Genomic DNA, 18,038 nt, shown 5'->3' with positions numbered 1-18,038 from the left:
ATCTGTATATCTTCTTTGGAGAAATGTCTGTTTAGATCTCCTGCCCATTTTTGGATTGGGTTGTTTGTATTTTTGATATTCAGGTGCATGAGCTGCTTGTATATTTTGGAGATTAATACTTTGTCAGTTGCTTCATTTGCAAATATTTTCTCCCATTCTGAGGGTTGTCTTTTGGTCTTGTTTATGGTTTCCTTTGCTGTGCAAAAGCTTTTAAGTTTCATTAGGTCCCATTTGTTTATTTGTGTTTTTACTTCCATTTCTCTAGGAGCTGGGTCAAAAAGGATCTTGCTATGATTTATATCATAGAGTGTTCTGCCTATGTTTTCCTCTAAGAGTTTGATAGTGTCTGGTCTTACGTTTAGGTCTTTAATCCATTTTGAGTTTATTTTTGTGTATGGTGTTAGGGAGTGTTCTAATTTCATACTTTTACATGTAGCTGTCCACTTTTCCCAGCACCACTTATTGAAGAGGCTGTCTTTTCTCCACTGTATATGCTTGCCTCCTTTATCAAAGATAAGGTGACCATATGTGCGTGGGTTTATCTCTGGGCTTTCTATCCTGTTCCATTGATCTATATTTCTGTTTTTGTGCCAGTACCATACTGTCTTGATTACTGAAGCTTTGTAGTATAATCTGAAGTCAGGGAGCCTGATTCCTCCAGCTCCATTTTTCGTTCTCAAGATTGCTTTGGCTATTCGGGGTCTTTTGTGTTTCCATACAAATTGTGAAATTTTTTGTTCTAGTTCTGTGAAAAATGCCAGTGGTAGTTTGATAGAGATTGCATTGAATCTGCAGATTGCTTTGGGTAGTAGAATCATTTTCACAATGTTGATTCTTGCAATCCAAGAACATGGTATATCTCTCCATCTATTTGTATCATCTTTAATTTCTTTCATCAGTGTCTTATAATTTTCTGCATACAGGTCTTTTGTCTCCTTAGGTAGGTTTATTCCTAGATATTTTATTCTTTTTGTTGCAATGGTAAATGGGAGTGTTTTCTTCATTTCACTTTCAGATTTTTCATCATTAGTGTATAGGAATGCAAGAGATTTCTGTGCATTAATTTTGTATCCTGCTACTTTACCAAATTCATTGATTAGCTCTAGTAGTTTTCTGGTAGCATCTTTAGGATTCTCTATGTATAGTATCATGTCATCTGCAAACAGTGACAGTTTTACTTCTTCTTTTCCGATTCGGATTTCTTTTATTTATTTCTCTTCTCTGATTGCTGTGGCTAAAACTTCCAGAACAATGTTGGATAATAGTGGTGAGAGTGGGCAACCTTGTCTTGTTCCTGATCTTAGTGGAAATGGTTTCAGTTTTTCACCATTGAGGGCGATGTTGGCTGTGGGTTTGTCATATATGGCCTTTATTATGTTGAGGAAAGTTCCCTCTGTGCCTACTTTCTGCAGGGCTTTTATCATAAATGGGTGTTGAATTTTGTTGAAAGCTTTCTCTGCATCTATTGAGATGATCATATGGTTTTTCTCCTTCAGTTTGTTAATATGGTGTATCACGTTGATTGATTTGCGTATATTGAAGAATCCTTGCATTCCTGGAATAAACCCCACTTGATCGTGGTGTATGGTCCTTTTAATGTGCTGTTGGATTCCGTTTGCTAGTATTTTGTTGAGGATTTTTGCATCTATGTTCATCAGTGATATTGGCCTGTAGTTTTCCTTTTTTGTGACATCTTTGTCTGGTTTTGGTATCAGGGTGATGGTGGCCTCATAGAATGAGTTTGGGAGTGTTCCTCCCTCTGCAATATTTTGGAAGAGTTTGAGAAGGATAGGTGTTAGCTGTTCTCTAAATATTTGATAGAATTCACCTGTAAAGCCATCTGGTCCTGGGCTTTTGTTTGTTGGAAGATTTTTAATCACAGTTTCAATTTCAGTGCTTGTGATTGGTCTGTTCATATTTTCTATTTCTTCCTGGTTCAGTCTCGGTAGGTTGTGCATTTCTAACAATCTGTCCATTTCTTCCAGGTTGTCCATTTTATTGGCATAGAGTTGCTTGTAGTAATCTCTCATGATCGTTTGTATTTCTGCAGTGTCACTTGTTACTTCTCCTTTTTCATTTCTAATTCTATTGATTTGAGTCTTCTCCCTTTTTTTCTTGATGAGTCTGGCTAATGTTTTATCAATTTTGTTTATCTTCTCGAAGAACCAGCTTTTAGTTTTATTGATCTTTGCTATCATTTCCTTCATTTCTTTTTCATTTATTTCCGATCTGATCTTTATGATTTCTTTCCTTCTGCTAACTTGGGGGTTTTTTTGTTCTTTCTCTAATTGCTTTAGGTGCAAGATTCGGTTGTTTTTTTGAGGTGTTTCCTGTTTCTTAACGTAGGATTGTATTGCTATAAACTTCCCTCTTAGAACTGCTTTTGCTGCATCCCATAGGTTTTGGGTCGTCGTGTCTCCATTGTTATTTGTTTCTAGGTATTTTTTGATTTCCCCTTTGATTTCTTCAGTGATCACTTCGTTATTAAGTAGTGTATTGTGTAGCCTCCATCTGTTTGTATTTTTTACAGATCTTTTCCTGTAATTGATATCTAGTCTCATAGCGTTGTGGTCGGAAAAGATACTTGATACGATTTCAGTTTTCTTAAATTTACCAAGGCTTGATTTGTGACCCAAGATATGATCTATCCTGGAGAATGTTCCATGAGCACTTGAGAAAAATGTGTATTCTGTTGTTTTTGGTTGGAATGTCCTATAAATATCAATTAAGTCCATCTTGTTTAATGTATCATTTAAAGCTTGTGTTTCCTTATTTATTTTCATTTTGGATGATCTGTCCATTGGTGAAAGTGGGGTGTTAAAGTCCTCTACTATAATTGTGTTACTGTCGATTTCCCCTTTTATGGCTGTTAGTGTTTGCCTTATGTATTGAGGTGTTCCTATGTGGGGTGCACAGATATTTACAATTGTTATATCTTCTTCTTGGATCGATCCCTTGATCATTATGTAGTGTCCTTCTTTGTCTCTTGTAATAGTCTTTATTTTAAAGTCTATTTTGTTTGATATGAGAACTGCTACTCCAGCTTTCTTTTGATTTCCATTTGCATGGAACATCTTCTTCCATCCCCTCACTTTCAGTCTGTATGTGTCTCTGGGTCTGAAGTGGGTCTCTTGTAGACAGCATATATATGGGTCTTGTTTTTGTATCCATTCAGCCAGTCTGTGTCTTTTGGTGGGAGCATTTAATCCATTTACATTTAAGGTAATTCTCGATATGTATGTTCCTATTCCCATTTTCTTTAATGTCTTGGGTTTGTTATTGTAGGTGTTTTCCTTCTCTTGTGTTTCTTGCCTAGAGAAGTTCCTTTAGCATTTGTGGTAAAGCTGGTTTGGTGGTGCTGGACTCTCTCAGCTTTTGCTTGTCTGTAAAGGTTTTAATTTCTCCATCAAATCTGAATGAGATCTTTGCAGGGTAGAGTAATCTTGGTTGTACGTTTTTCTCCTTCATCACTTTAAATATGTCCTGCCACTCCTTTCTGGCTTGCAGAGTTTCTGCTGAAAGATCAGCTGTTAACCTTATGGGGATTCCCTTGTGTGTTATTTATTGTTTTTCCCTTGCTGCTTTTAATATGTTTTCTTTATATTTAATTTTTGATAGTTTGATTAATATGTGTCTTGGCATGTTTCTCCTTGGATTTATCCTGTATGGGACTCTCTGTGCTTCCAGGACTTGATTAACTATTTCCTTTCCCATATTAGGGAAGTTTTCAACTATAATCTCTTCAAATATTTTCTCAGTCCCTTTCTTTTTCTCTTCTTCTTCTGGGACCCCTATAATTCGAATGTTGGTGCGTTTAATCTTGTCCCAGAGGTCTTTGAGACTGTCCTCAGTTCTTTTCATTCTTTTTTCTTTATTCTGCTCTGCAGTAGTTATTTCCACTATTTTATCTTCCAGGTCACTTATCCGTTCTTCTGCCTCAGTTATTCTGCTATTGATCCCTTCTAGAGTATTTTTAATTTCATTTATTGTGTTGTTCATCGTTGCTTGTTTACTCTTTAGTTCTTCTAGGTCCTTGTTAAATGTTTCTTGCATTTTGTCTATTCTATTTCCAAGATTTTGGATCATCTTTACTATCATTATTCTGAATTCTTTTTCAGGTAGACTGCCTATTTCCTCTTCATTTGTTAGGTCTGGTGTGTTTTTACCTTGCTCCTTCATCTGCTGTGTGTTTTTCTGTCTTCTCATTTTGCTTATCTTACTGTATTTGGGGTCTCCTTTTCGCAGGCTGCAGGTTCGTAATTCCCGTTGTTTTTGGTGTCTGTCCCCAGTGGCTAAGGCTGGTTCAGTGGGTTGTGTAGGCTTCCTGGTGGAGGGGACTAGTGCCTGTGTTCTGGTGGATGAGGCTGGATCTTGTCTTTCTGGTGGGCACGTCCACGTCTGGTGGTGTGTTTTGGGGTGTCTGTGGCCTTATTATGATTTTAGGCAGCCTCTCTGCTAATGGATGGGGCTGTGTTCCTGTCTTGCTAGTTGTTTGGCATAGGGTGTCCAGCACTGTAGCTTGCTGGTTGTTGAGTGAAGCTGGGTCTTGGTGTTGAGATGGAGATCTCTGGGAGATTTTCACCCTTTGGTATTACGTGGAGCTGGGAGGTCTCTTGTGGACCAGTGTCCTGAAGTTGGCTCTCCCACCTCAGAGGCACAGCCCTGATGCCTGGCTGGAGCACCAAGAGTCTTTCATCCACACGGCTCAGAATAAAAGGGAGAAAAAATAGAAAGAAAGAAAGAAAGAGGATAAAATAAAATAAAATAAAGTAAGATAAAATAAAATAATGTTATTAAAATAAAAAATAATTATTAAGAAATAAAATTTTTTAAAGTAAAAAAAAAACGGACGGACAGAACCCTAGGACAAATGGTGAAAGCAAAGCTATACAGAAAGAATCTCACACAGAAGCATACACATACACACTCACAAAAAGAGGAAAAGGGGAAAAAAAATATATCTTGCTCCCAAAGTCCACCTCCTCAATTTTGGATGATTCGTTGTCTATTCAGGTATTCTACAGATGCAGGATACATCAAGTTGATTGTGGAGCTTTAATCCGCTGCTTCTGAGGCTGCTGGGAGAGATTTCCCTTTCTCTTCTTTGTTCGCACAGCTCCCGGGGTTCAGCTTTGGATTTGGACCCGCCCCTGCGTGTAGGTCGCCTGAGGGCGTCTGTTCTTCACTCCGACAGGACGGGGTTCAAGTAGCAGCTGCTTCAGGGGCTCTGGCTCACTCAGGGCGGGGGGAGGGAGGGGTAAGGATGTGGGGCAAGCCTGCGGCGGCAGAGACCAGTGGGACATTGCATCAGCCTGAGGCGCGCCGTGCATTCTCCCGGGAAAGTTGTCCCTGGATCACGGGACCCTGGCCGTGGCGGGCTGCACAGGCTCCCGGGAGGGGAGGTGTGGATAGTGACCTGTGCTTGCATACAGGCTTTTTGGTGGCAGCAGCACCAGCCTTAGCATCCCAGGCCCATCTCTGGGGTCCGCGCTGATAGCTGCGGCTCGCGCCCATCTCTGGAGCTCCTTTAAGCAGCGCTCTTAATCCCCTCTCCTCGCACACCAGGAAACAAAGAGGGAAGAAAACGTCTCTTGCCTCTTCAGCAGCTCCAGGTATCATTTTCTTAAGTAGCATTTATGTTAGGGGAGTTATGTACATTGTTTTATTTGTTTGAGTTGCCATAGATACTAATATAATTTTGAAGTAGTATTCAAATAATTTCCTCTGGTAATGTTTTCCTTTTTAATAAAATGAACACAGTAAGGAATCATGTATATAGCAAAGAGAAGTTTACTGGGGACAGTGTACCCAGTATTTATGCCCACTACTTTTAGAGTTCTTACTTCTATGGAGAATGATGAAGACTGTGGTCCTGTGTTAGTATTTTAGGCAGATGGAACATCAGTCAAAACCTATAAATGCTGGGACTTCCCTGGTGGTCCAGTGGGTACGACTGTGCTCCCAATGCAGGGGGCCCAGGTTCAGTCCCTGGTGGGGGATCCCGCCTGCATGCTGCAACTAAGAGTCTGCATGCCGGGGCTTCCCTGGTGGTGCAGTGGTTAAGAATCCGCCTGCCAATGCAGGGAATTGGGTTCGAGCCCTGGTCCGGGAAGATCCCACATGCCGCGGAGCAGCTAAGCCCGTGCGCCACAACTACTGAGCCTGTGCTCTAGAGCCCGCAAACCACAACTACTGAAGCCTGCACACCTAGAGCTGGTGCTCCACAACAAGAGAAGCACTGAGATAAGAAGCCTGCACACCGCAATGAAGAGTAATCCCCGCTCGCTGCAACTAGAGAAAGCCCGCATACAGCAATGAAGACCCAACACAGCCAAAAATAAAATAAAAAATAAATAAATTTATAAAAAAAAAAAAAAAAGGAGTCTGCATGCCACAACTGAGACATCCACGTGCTGCAACTAAGATCCCGCGTGCCACAACTAAGACCTGGTGCAGCCAAAATAAATAAATAAGTAAGTAAGTAAGTATGTACGTACATACATACAAATAAAACCTATAAATGCTGTACCCAGCTTTAAAATTTTATTGTACTGAGTACATGTGACTTCCTCATAGGCATAATCTAAAATATTGCAGCAGAGCAAATGGGGTTATGTTTGACCCATTGCTAGGGAGCAATGCCAGCATTTCTTCTGTTTCGTAGCATGACAGATATGATATTAAAAAGTATATGTCAAAACTCAGCCATAATTTATAATAACTAAAGGTAAATAGGAGACTATACTTTCTTATTTTAGTAATAGTAATTATATTTGTGGCAAAGAAGAATTTTATTTGTTGGTGTCCTAAATCTTTAATAAGGATCAAGGAGCTTGAGGGAGAAATAAGTCTTGTAGCTTTTTTATTAAAACAGAGCAGGTATATTATTCTTCCTTTCCCTCTTAGTTTCCCCAAGTATACTTTATTTGCTTAACTTACTTCCTTGGTTAGATTGAATAGGGCCTGAGTGTTAGTGCTGCCATACTGATTAAATGATTTACTGACAAACACTATGGAGCCTATCTAGTTGACTGTTTTAATGACACCATTAAATTTCATGTGGTTTATTATAGCACATCTATGCAAAGCTGGAGTTTAACCATTCTCACATTTTCTTGTTGTGCTTAGGGAATCTTCAAGACATTATTTTTACCAACTCATTCTTCTTATATTCTTTCTCTGATGATAAAACATATAAGTGAAAACATTCAGCAGACATTAAGAACTTTCTTTGACAGGCACTCTCTTCCCCCGCAAAATTTCCATATTGCCTGTGTTTCTTAATGGCCATTCTTGAACTCTCTTCCATTTTAAAACTGCTCCCTGCAGCTTTCCTGAACATGAAGATTTTCTTTTTCTTTCCACTTCTAGCTTTCCTTTCTCTGTACCTCATGGATACTTGGAGGCTGCAAGGATTTAGCACTGGTCATGCCAGCCTCTCCAGATCGCATCTCTGTCTGTAGTTGGGTCTCCATGGTAATGAGAAGCAGAAAGTGCTGAAGTAGCACACTGTGTAAGGACTGGCAGGAGAAAACAGTGCCGTGGCCTGTACAGGAATAGCACTGAATCCCCATGGTGCTGGAGAAGCCAGCGAGAAGCCCACGCTGTGGCGGAGAGCGGGAGACTCTCAGTTAAGGATGCAGATTTGGCAGATTTATTAGCAGCAGTATTCTAGGATGAACCTAATTTACAGTTAGTGCTTTTTTTCAAATGGAAAAAACATTAAAATTTTTTTCTTATCTTTTAGGAGACCAGATGCTCCAGTGCCTGACGGTGAAGGTGAAAAAAATATAGAAGAAAGTTCAGACAGCGAATCTTCTTTTAGTGACTAAGCTTAATGTTGATAACAATTACATATACATGTGTTGGTGCACATTTACATTCTATAAGAAAGAGAGCCTGAACTTTAACTCTTAGTCATAAAAACATCAAATGGCTACATATCCACCACCAAGCTTCCTCTATGTTAAAAAATAAATAAATAAAGCATTTATAATAAGCTGGCAGTATGTCTTGTTACCAAAATAAAGGACCCTGAACTGAAAAATAGAATAGCCTAAATAAAGTACTCAGAGTGTTTGAGGGATGCAATGAGCATCTAAAATGAAGTCAATGTGACTTTAGTGATCAAAAATAGACTCAATGCAAAACAAAAAAGTGAATTTGGCTAAATGAATTATTCAATTTTTGTGAATATTTTAGCATGAAAAGTATTATGTACATTTGTATCATAAGAGTTGTTAAAGAAATTTCTGGCAGAAAGTAATACTGGATTGAAATTTTCTGTGACAGCTGGAGGCTTATATATCATATTTATTGTGGATCTGGAACTTATTGGTAGTATTTATTAGCATGTAAAGCTTTTCACAACTTGGCCATTAGTTCATGTACTATCAAAGTCAGATATTATATTTAGCATCAACTAGAAATTGAATTGAAAGTAGTTTCAGTGTTGTTCAGAGTGAGCTGATAGCAGAAGTTGACAAAGGGATGTGATGTGGGGCAAAAGAGATGTTTGCTGCTGTCTACCCCTTGCCTATTCAGAATTGAGTCCAGTGTTAAGTCTACTCCATTACCAGATCTTCAGAATGATGACCAGCCACAGTCTGTAGACGACTACACAGGAGGATTAGTGAGACAAGCTGTAGTTCCTCGTGCTACAACTGAACTCAAGACCAAAACTCATATCCATCATCTCTTTCCTGCACCACCCACTTGAGACTTTCCTTGCTCTCTTCCAGAAATTCAGCAGGTCTAGTTTGGTTGAGTGACCCAGACCTTCATCCCTTCAGAGATGGGCCTTGGTTACTTTGCCCCTTTTAGGCTATGATTATCACATTTGTCTGTTTGCTGTTCACACCAGGTATAGAAGCATCCAGAATCACCCCAATGAATCGCCTGAGTTCCAGACACATCCTCCTTGTTTCATTTTGTAATTGTAATCCTAGCTCTCCATGTTAACCAACATATTAACTCTCTTTTCTTGCCTGTTGTCCCACAGACATGAGCAGCCCAACAGGATCAGTTTGGCAGCAGTAGCTTCAGTTCTGTAGAAATCTTACTGTGCTTCTTGATAGAAATGTGCTAGCTTTTTCCTCTTCCCCTGTCTAGGAAACAGGACCTCCAATTCAGCAGAGCCTAAGGTGGTAGGGATGGGTAGCACAATTCTGCAAGTAGGTTACTGAGAATGGTGGTAGGAAGGGCCAGTCCTATTTCTATCCTCTTGGCTCCTAGACCCATAAATTCTAGCAGCTGGGGACATGGAATCACATACTGGCCTTTGGTATAGTGCATGTATCACTTCCTGGAAAACAGCACCCCAGCCCTGTAGGCTGTATCTCTGAGCTGGTGTCTAAGCAGATGCTGTAATAGTCCATTTCATTGTTCTGTTAGATTGACTGCTTCTGGATAATGCTGCATATGATAGGATCTTGGATCCAGTAATTCATGTTACTCTTCATTTACTACAAAATAGTTCCTCGATCTGAGGTAATATAATTCAAGATACCTTATTTGTAATAAACATTTTTTTTTTTTGGCGTTCTGTAGACTATCAGATAGTAATGATGACAGAGGTACTGATGGAAGGGAAAACAAGCCTGAATTAAGAATACAAATTAATTACAATAGAAAAGAATTGCTTCCTCCTCCAAGGTGGAAGGAAATTAATGTAAACAACTTGCTCCCATGTGGCTAATTTATCTCTTGAAGGAGTGTTACGAGAGTCATTGGTTTCTCTTGCTGACAGATCACGTGTTCAGCAGTGACATAACTCCATCAGCCTTAGACAAAGCTCAAGCTGTCGGGTCTATGCCTAGCCTCTATCTCTGCCACCATGATTACTTCACTTATGGGTTTGTTGTGTAAGCCTGGAGTGGTCAAGGGCAAGGCTGGCTGAAATCACTAAGAATCATCCTGTCCACCTATCTTTGCCTCCTCAGGTTAGTACTCTTTTATTGACATTCCGTGATACAAAAATCTACACACTTTTCTATAATCAAGACTGTGTTTATCCTTAACTCAGGCCACATCTTTCTCCATCACCGTGAATGACCAAGTGTACTGTTTGAAGCTCTATCAGGAAGATTTTTCATTTTTCCCTCACCACTGATCCTTCCAGGCACCTCTGAGAGGATACAGTGTAGAAGCCAGCCATTTCTGGCTCACACCAAGATATCAAGCTGGTCTACCCATGAACAAGACCCACATTTTCCTTCTCTGTCATCTGGTATGTTAATATTGCAGAAATAGCCTTACTTCTTCACTTCTCCCTGTCTCCATGCCATTTCCCATAAAATTTTCACTGCCTTCCCACTCTGCGTGGAGTATTCTGCCTCACCTTTGGACTCTGAACTTAGCCATGTGATTTTCTTTGGATCAATGGAATGTTAGCAAATTTGATCCAAGCAGAAGCTTGAAAAATACTTGGGTAATTGGTCTTGCCTTCTCTTGTGCCTCTGATATAGAAACATGACTGGGATAGTCTGATGGAGAATGAGAGGTGTGTGGAGCAGAGCTAAGCTGTTGTAGTCACATAGCAGCCAAACCCAAGATGTGAGCAAGCCCAGCCAAGATCAGAAAATCTGCCTAACCAATTCCCAGCTGGCCCTAGATGCCTGAATAATAAATGCTCACTGTTGAGTCTCAAAGTTTTTTTGGTTATTTATTACATAGCATTATTGTAGCAATAAATACTGATACAACTGACCATAGTTGATTCCCCAGGGATCATAGGAGTAGGTTGAAGGAGATGCATTAGTCCATGAGAGGTAAATGATACGGGAATCGAGACTGCTTGTCCGTGTAACTTACATGTGCCCTCCGGACTTGCTCAGGCTTGATCCCAAATGTATCATTTCCATCAAAATAATGGATTGTTAACTGCTACTGTCTGACCCTATGATATGATGAACCTGATAACACCTAGCTCATGACGGGCAGCTCCAATTAATAACTTGATGTCATATATAAGCAGATTCTCAATTTCTGCCAGGCGCAGAGGCATGCCAAGGGTTGCTTTTCAAATAATGATGAGGCAGCCCTTTGTTCCAGAACCTAATGTCTGTACTGTTAATCTTCTGTTGGAGCTTGCCAGAGATGCTGTACCATGTTCTACCACAGATACTTGTAACATCAATGGATAATCAGTCATATAGTCTGAGCAGGAGGGCAGCTCACATCACAGCCTGAGCCTGCAGCAGAGTCCTCTCTCTTGCCCTGGGCCCCACTTGAAACTACCAGCCTTCTAACTCTCCCCATAAATGGGTGAGAGCAGCATTTAGCTTCAAAAGTCAAAGTCCCCAACACTGTACCTTTTTCTTAATGGTAGAGGGTGCAAGTTCAATAACTTGTCCTTCACTTGGACGCATGTCCCAGCATCCTCCAGACCATTGGACCCCTAAAATCCGCAGGGGTCCAAATCTTCCATCCTCTGGCTTGTGTGTGTCTTATAGTGCACAAAGAGTCCTTTCCACTTCCTCTTCATCAGATCTGATTAGCCTGATTTACCAATATAGAGGACCAGCATGAGATTCTGTGGAATAACAAGATGAACAAGATCCCTGCAGACTACACCATGGGAGAGAGGGTAGGAGAGTTAACATAGCGCTGTGACAATAGGTTAACGTGCATTGTGCTATCCTTCCCGTGTAAATATAAAGTCTTTTGATGTTCTTAATGATTGAAAAAAAGTTTGTCAGATCAGCAGCCACATACCATGCCAGAGTTCTCATTGATATGTTCCGGGAAAAGAATGCACCACCTCTGCATTCTTTAAGTCTTTGAAGGTGGTACTAATCTCTGCAGTTCTACTCAGAGTGCAATATTGTTTTTGGTTTACTATCTTGGCTGGGGTGGAGGGGTGCAATTTTAAGGATTTCTGCTTGATCCTCCCCATATAATGGATTTTATTCCATAGGGCAGGGAACCAATGTGAAACTGTTAAGATTCCAAGTATGCACTTAGAGACCAGGGAAATAGCCACAGGGACCCATCTGGATCAGTTGAAACTACTGTAAGATGGACTTCATTTATGACCCGGCATCCATAAGCTCCCACTTTAATTGAGGGACAGTGACGACGTTTTAGATAACTCGATATCAAGTCTATTCAGCACGCTCTTATCCAACTACCTTTGAAAGGATTGCATTGTACAGTTACTTTAATAAGTGGCTTATGGTACTTTAGAGAAAGAGTGGGCAGATATTTATTCTGTATGCTTGGAGTGGCATAAGTAGCATTTTTCAAAGGGCATTGGCCTCCTTTTCAATTGATGGACATGAAATGATAGTTACAGGATAACACTTTTGCATTATAGCAGTTGACATCAACTTTCTGCTCTCTGGCTCTTGCTTTTTTGGATAAAACTTGCACCCTAGTCTACTGCCTTCTACCTTGAACATGAGCTACACTGTGCTCCCTGAACACCAAGGAACCTTGTTTGCCACTTCAGCCTTGCTGCCACTTTGCCAGTGATGGTTGGAATACCACTACTTGCCTCCTGCCATTATAGAATTCTATCATCTCAATTAGTACAAGAGAGCCCAATTCTGTGACATCATTTCCTACTATGAATCCTGGTCTAGATACCACTAATTTTCTCAAATATATCATTGCCATTCTCATTCGTACAATCTTTATTGCCTTAGTAAAGAGAGTGTTCTCTGGGCTCTTCCTGGGAAAATTATAGGTTGGTTCTCTTGACACGTGACATAAATCCATTCTAACATTCCCACCTCTCTGAGCCACTGACCTCTTCTTCATTACTTTGACAAGGCAATTCCAGCGTCTCCATCTCATTTAGTGTAGGCCACCAAGATTCAAGAAGCCATCCCAACAGCCTATTGACACCAAGTGTCCTTGCCAGGATGTTAAATCTTGAGTCATAAGAGAGTGCTCCCATGTCAATAAACTCTCCTCTATCCAGTCCAATATTCTGCCACTCTGGTCCAGCACATTCAAGATCTATTCCCACACATATTCTTTAAATTCCTGCCAGTAATGATTAACCAGTTCCTAAAATTCTTTCAGTAAAGCTATCTCTTCCCAGATCAAGAACTATATTTTCTCTCTCAGCTAAAACTTGGCATTAGTTATTCTTCTCATGGCAATGGGAGGAAACAAGTTCAATCTTGAAGTAGTAAGAGTCATCTTACAAGACATCTACTTCAGGTGAACACTGTGTGTGGTCTCCAGGTAAGGGGAGGCTGCTCTCCTCTAGAGAGGGAGAAAGAGCTGCTTTGGCTGGTGTGGAAGGTTCAGAGAAAACCAGGAATTCAAGCTCCTCAAGCATATCCACCCAAATTTTCTCATTGCAAGTCTCAGTCTCTCTCCTCTGATACCAGGGCTGTGACACTAGCAAAGGAGACTTGTGGAGGCTGCACATTTTATCTCCTTTGCAGCTCTGCCACCCTTACAGTTACACTCTGAGCCTGATTTTCACTACAGAAGTCCTATGGCTAAGGAGATAATGGTCTCTTTAAATACTGCCAAGGTGACCTTTTGGCTTTCAGTGTGCCCTAAGATGATAGTTGGCTGATCTGAGTTTGTTACTTGCTTCCTTTTTTCAAGGCTTCCAAGGCAGATGATAAATGCTAATCAATTCCACAATCCTTTGCCCCCCAAACCATTCTAGTGACAGAGCTACTGGATAACCCATTTCTTCTTATCCCATTCCATCGCAGGTGAGATTCCTAGGCATTGTGATGCAGACCAGGGATTACCACCATCCTGCTTATCCTAGCAATAAGGTAAGTGATCCCATTCCAGAATCCCATCCTAATGATCTACTTTCAAGGATCACTGTCATACCAAAGTCATATGTTATATTCCTCCTAAAACAGACCTTGAGACAAACATTTGGGTGCAAGTAGATGATTTGTGAACTAATCCCAGGAAGCAGGAGTAAGAGAGCAGGAAGAACGAGAGAGGGAAGAAAATGTAACACAAGGATATTATCAAGATTGCCATTGTGAATGCTTGGGAGTTGATTCCAGGACCAGCACCTCTTTAGAAGTGAGCAGGTGCTTTTCAGAACTGTCCACCAGAAGGACTAGAGGCTAGATCATATGTCCACTATCCCTGGACCCATTGGTTGAGGACATTTCTCGTCTACACTTAGGGGATACATTTGCATTTAGGCCTCGGGGGCTCCCATGGCCTAGAAAAGGACACTTTGTCAGTAAGTGGAGAGATGGGGCACTCATATGAGATGAGTTGTTGTCACTAAAAGGTGAGTCTGAGATTGAGGTGAACTATCGACTACAGCTGTGGCTGAAATCCAAGATGGGCCTAGGGGAAGAGTTGCAGGGCACTACTAGAAGCATCAGCTACAGGTTCCAAAACACCAAACTTACCTGAACTTACCTTTATTTAAAATGTACAGTTTTCTTCTTGGATATAAAGATAAAGTGGATGGTAAGCCACACTCAAGATTTCCAGAACTTTTTCATCAAAATTTTTAGTTTTAAAAATCTACCAAGAATGAGCAAAGGATAAACAATTGCTAAATCTATATCTTTATAGTATGTTGTAATTATAATATTATTTTTAAAGGTTTCCTTTTAAACATACACCACAGAGTTCCTCTGTGAAACTTTTATATCTGAACTAGAGCGTGGCTCCCGTTAAAGAATAAATTGTGTCCATGTGCTGATGAAGAGTGCCCAGACAACATAACGTTCAGTAAAACTGCTTTGTTTCTGATCAAATTCTTCCCCAAAACAAGCTTGATTTCCAGAATTCGTGAAGAACTTAAATTCCACAATTTAATCCTGTGCTTTAAACAGCTGCTGCAATGATGCCAAGGTGTCTTTTCAAAAACATTCAATTTTACCTTTCTTGTTAGTAAGATTAATAAACAATAGGAATGATACTAAAGCAAGTGCCACTCTGACTTTGATTTCGGATAGGTAGCTTTAAATAAAACATTTATCTTCCTTTGGAACATGGAGTGTAAAGATTTTATCTGTGACTCCATTTCTTCTCTTCCCCAAACAGTATTACTTTCAATTGGCAGCTTACAAGTAAATAAATTTGGAAAAAACTCATTTTACAATATCTATAAATTATTTACTAGGCATCTGGGTATACTTATGTTTAAATTAATATAATTAGATTAAAGCACCTTAAAAGCAAATACTTTGTTTCACAGTTAACATTGCAAACTTTTTTTTTCACAGTAAGTCCTAAGTATTGGAATAATAGCATTCTAGAAGAAATCTTAGCAAAATGTCTAGTCTAATTGCCTCATTTTTACCAGTGAATGAATTGAAGCCCAGAGGAGTCGAATGATTCCCTCGAATGTAAGAAAGAAAAGAGGTTTATTCATATAAACAAAAGTGCTTAATCTATCAGTAATATTCTTATCTTAAATATTAATACTATTAGTTATTCATACAAAAGCAAATTATTTAAAATTTCAGTAATCTTATTAAAATTTCACATTGTAATCTGCAAAATAGAGTTGTGAAAAAATTTTTATACCTAAGGATATTCTAACATCAATATTTCAATTTTTTCACTTATATTAAAATATGTGACCCTGTGGCAATCAAGTAAAGCTACTTCTACATTTTCTTAGGGACATCTTAACCATACTGGTTTATACATTGCTATACTGTCATTCTAGTTTTCCAAATCAAACCTTAGAAAATTCTAAGAACCTGGCAGTATAGTTTTTTTTTTTCATAAATTTATTTATTTTTGGCTGCACTGGGTCTTCATTGCTCTGCACGGGCTTTCTCTAGTTGCAGTGAGCAGGGGCTACTGTTCGTTGCGGTGCACGGAGTTCTCATTGCGGTGGCTTCTCGTTGTGGAGCACGGGCTCTAGGTGCACGGGCTTCAGTAGTTGTGGCATGTGGGCTCAGTAGTTGTGGCTCGCGGGCTCTAAAGCACAGGCTGAGTAGTTGTGGCGCATGGGCTTAGTTCCTCTGCGGCATGTGGGATCTTCCCAGACCAGGGATCGAACCCCGTGACCCCTGCATTGGCAGGCGGACTCTCAACCACTGTGCCACCAGGGAAGTCCTGGCAGCATAGTTTTTAAATGGCCTATGTAAACACACACTACCTAGATAGCAAAATTTTTAAAACCCCAAGGGTAAAATCTATGACAAAATTCCATGAAAGATACAAACTATCAAAAATCACTCCAAAAGAAATAAATAATTTGAACAGCCTTATATTTACAGAAGAAATTGAACTTACAGTTAAAAACATTCCCATAAAGAAAACTGGACACCCACATGGATTCATTGGTGAATCCTACCAAACATTTAAGGAAGAAATAATGCCAATTCTACACAAACTCTTCCAGAACACTGAAAAGGGAAAACTATCTCTATGAGACCAACATTAATAGGATACCAAAAGCAGACAGACATTACAATAAAAGAAAATTATAGACTCATATCCTTCATGAAAACAGAGGTAAATATCTTTAAAATGTCTTAACGAATTGAATCTGACATCATAGAAGATGTACAGATGTCCAATAAAAATATGAAAATTGCTCATCATCATGTATCATTAGGGAATTGCAAACTAAAACAACAATGTGATTATACCACATAGCTATTAGAATGACTAAAATCCAAAATACTGATAACACTAAATTCCGGGAAGGATGCAGATTAACAGTAACCCTCATTCATTGCTGATGAGAATGCAAAATAGTACAACCCCTTTGAAAAACAGCTTGGCATTTTCTTACAAAGCTAAACATAGTTTTATCATACAGCAAGCATGCTCCTAGATATTTACCCATGAATGTTTATAGCAGCTTTATTCATAATTCCCCAAACTGGAAGTAACCAAGGTTTCTTTCAATAGGTAAATGAATAAACAAACTCTAATATATTTATACAATGGAATATTATTTGGCAGTAATAAGAAATGAATTACCAAACCAGGGAAAGACACAGAGGAACCTTAAATGTATGTTTCTAAGTGAAAGAAAGCCAGTCTAAAAATGCTACATGTTATGTGATTTAAACTATATGACATTTTGGAGAAGGCAAAATTACAGAGATAGTAAAAGATCATTAGTTGTCAGGATGTGAGGGGAGGGAAGGTAGGACTGAACAGGTGAAGCACAGGGCATTCTTAGGGTAATTAAACTATTCTGTATGAAACTATGATGATGGACACATACCATTATTTATTTCTCAAAACCCATAGAACTATACAACACAGAGTGAACTTAATATAAACTATGGACTAGTTAATGACAATATATCAATACTGGTTCATTAATTGTAACAAAAAATTGTTTTGTTAATTATAACAAATGAGTCACTTTAATGCAAGATGTTAATAATAGGGGAAACCGAGAATGTGGGTTGTGAAGTAGAGTGTGTATCTGAAATTTCTATACTGTTCGCTCAGTTATTCTGTAAATGTAAAATTGTACTAAAAAATATTTTTTAAAAAACAATACGTTGGACTTCCCTGGGGGCGCAGTGGTTAAGAATCTGCCTGCCAATGCAGGGGACATGGGTTTGAGCCCTGGTCCGGGAAGATCCCACATGCCGCGGAGCAACTAAGCCCGTGTGCCACAACTACTGAGCCTGTGCTCTAGAGCCCACGAGCCACAACTACTGAGCCCACGTGCCACAACTACTGAAGCCCGTGCACCTAGAGCCCGTGCTCTGCAACAAGAGAAGCCCACGCACCGCAAGGAATAGTAGCCCCCGCTCGCAGCAACTAGAGAAAGCCTGCGTGCAGCAATGAAGACAAAATGCAGCCAAAAATAAATAAAATAAATAAATTAAAAAAAAAAACCAAAACAAACAAACAAAAAAAAACAATACATTATGTCCAAGTGGAATTTATCCCAGGAATGCAAGTTTGGATTAACACTAAAAAATCAATTAATGTAATTTATCATATTAACAAACTAAAAGAAAAACCATATAATCATCTCAACAGAAAGCACATTTGACAAAATTCAACACCCATTCCTGATAAAAATTCTCAACATAATAAAAATGAACTTCCTTGACCTGATAAAAAGTATCTACAAAAACCCTACAGCTAACATT

At 39.5% G+C, this 18,038-nt stretch overlaps 1 protein-coding gene across 3 annotated transcripts in view; it reads left to right on the top strand.

Moving 5' to 3' along the window:
• Positions 1–17,777, top strand: part of WASHC3 (WASH complex subunit 3) — a 77,695-nt gene extending 59,918 nt beyond the window's left edge. Inside the window, exon 7 of one of the 3 annotated variants that reach the window (XM_082349683.1) lies at positions 13,683–17,777. In XM_082349683.1, coding sequence (XP_082205809.1) covers positions 13,683–13,686 — 4 coding nt within the window. In that variant the 3' untranslated portion in view covers positions 13,687–17,777. Of the gene's footprint in view, positions 1–6,380; positions 7,418–7,747; positions 8,000–13,682 lie in introns of those variants that run through there. The other 2 variants (XM_082349680.1, XM_082349682.1) reach the window with 2 other exon arrangements.
• Positions 17,778–18,038: the final 261 nt, after the last annotated feature.

The sequence above is a fragment of the Balaenoptera borealis genome, assembly GCF_965194805.1.
Source record: "Balaenoptera borealis genome assembly, chromosome: 13".
Classification (NCBI taxonomy): domain Eukaryota; kingdom Metazoa; phylum Chordata; class Mammalia; order Artiodactyla; family Balaenopteridae; genus Balaenoptera; species Balaenoptera borealis.
The sequence above is the reverse complement of the archived record's forward strand: the minus strand, read 5'-3'. Positions and strand labels throughout refer to the sequence as shown.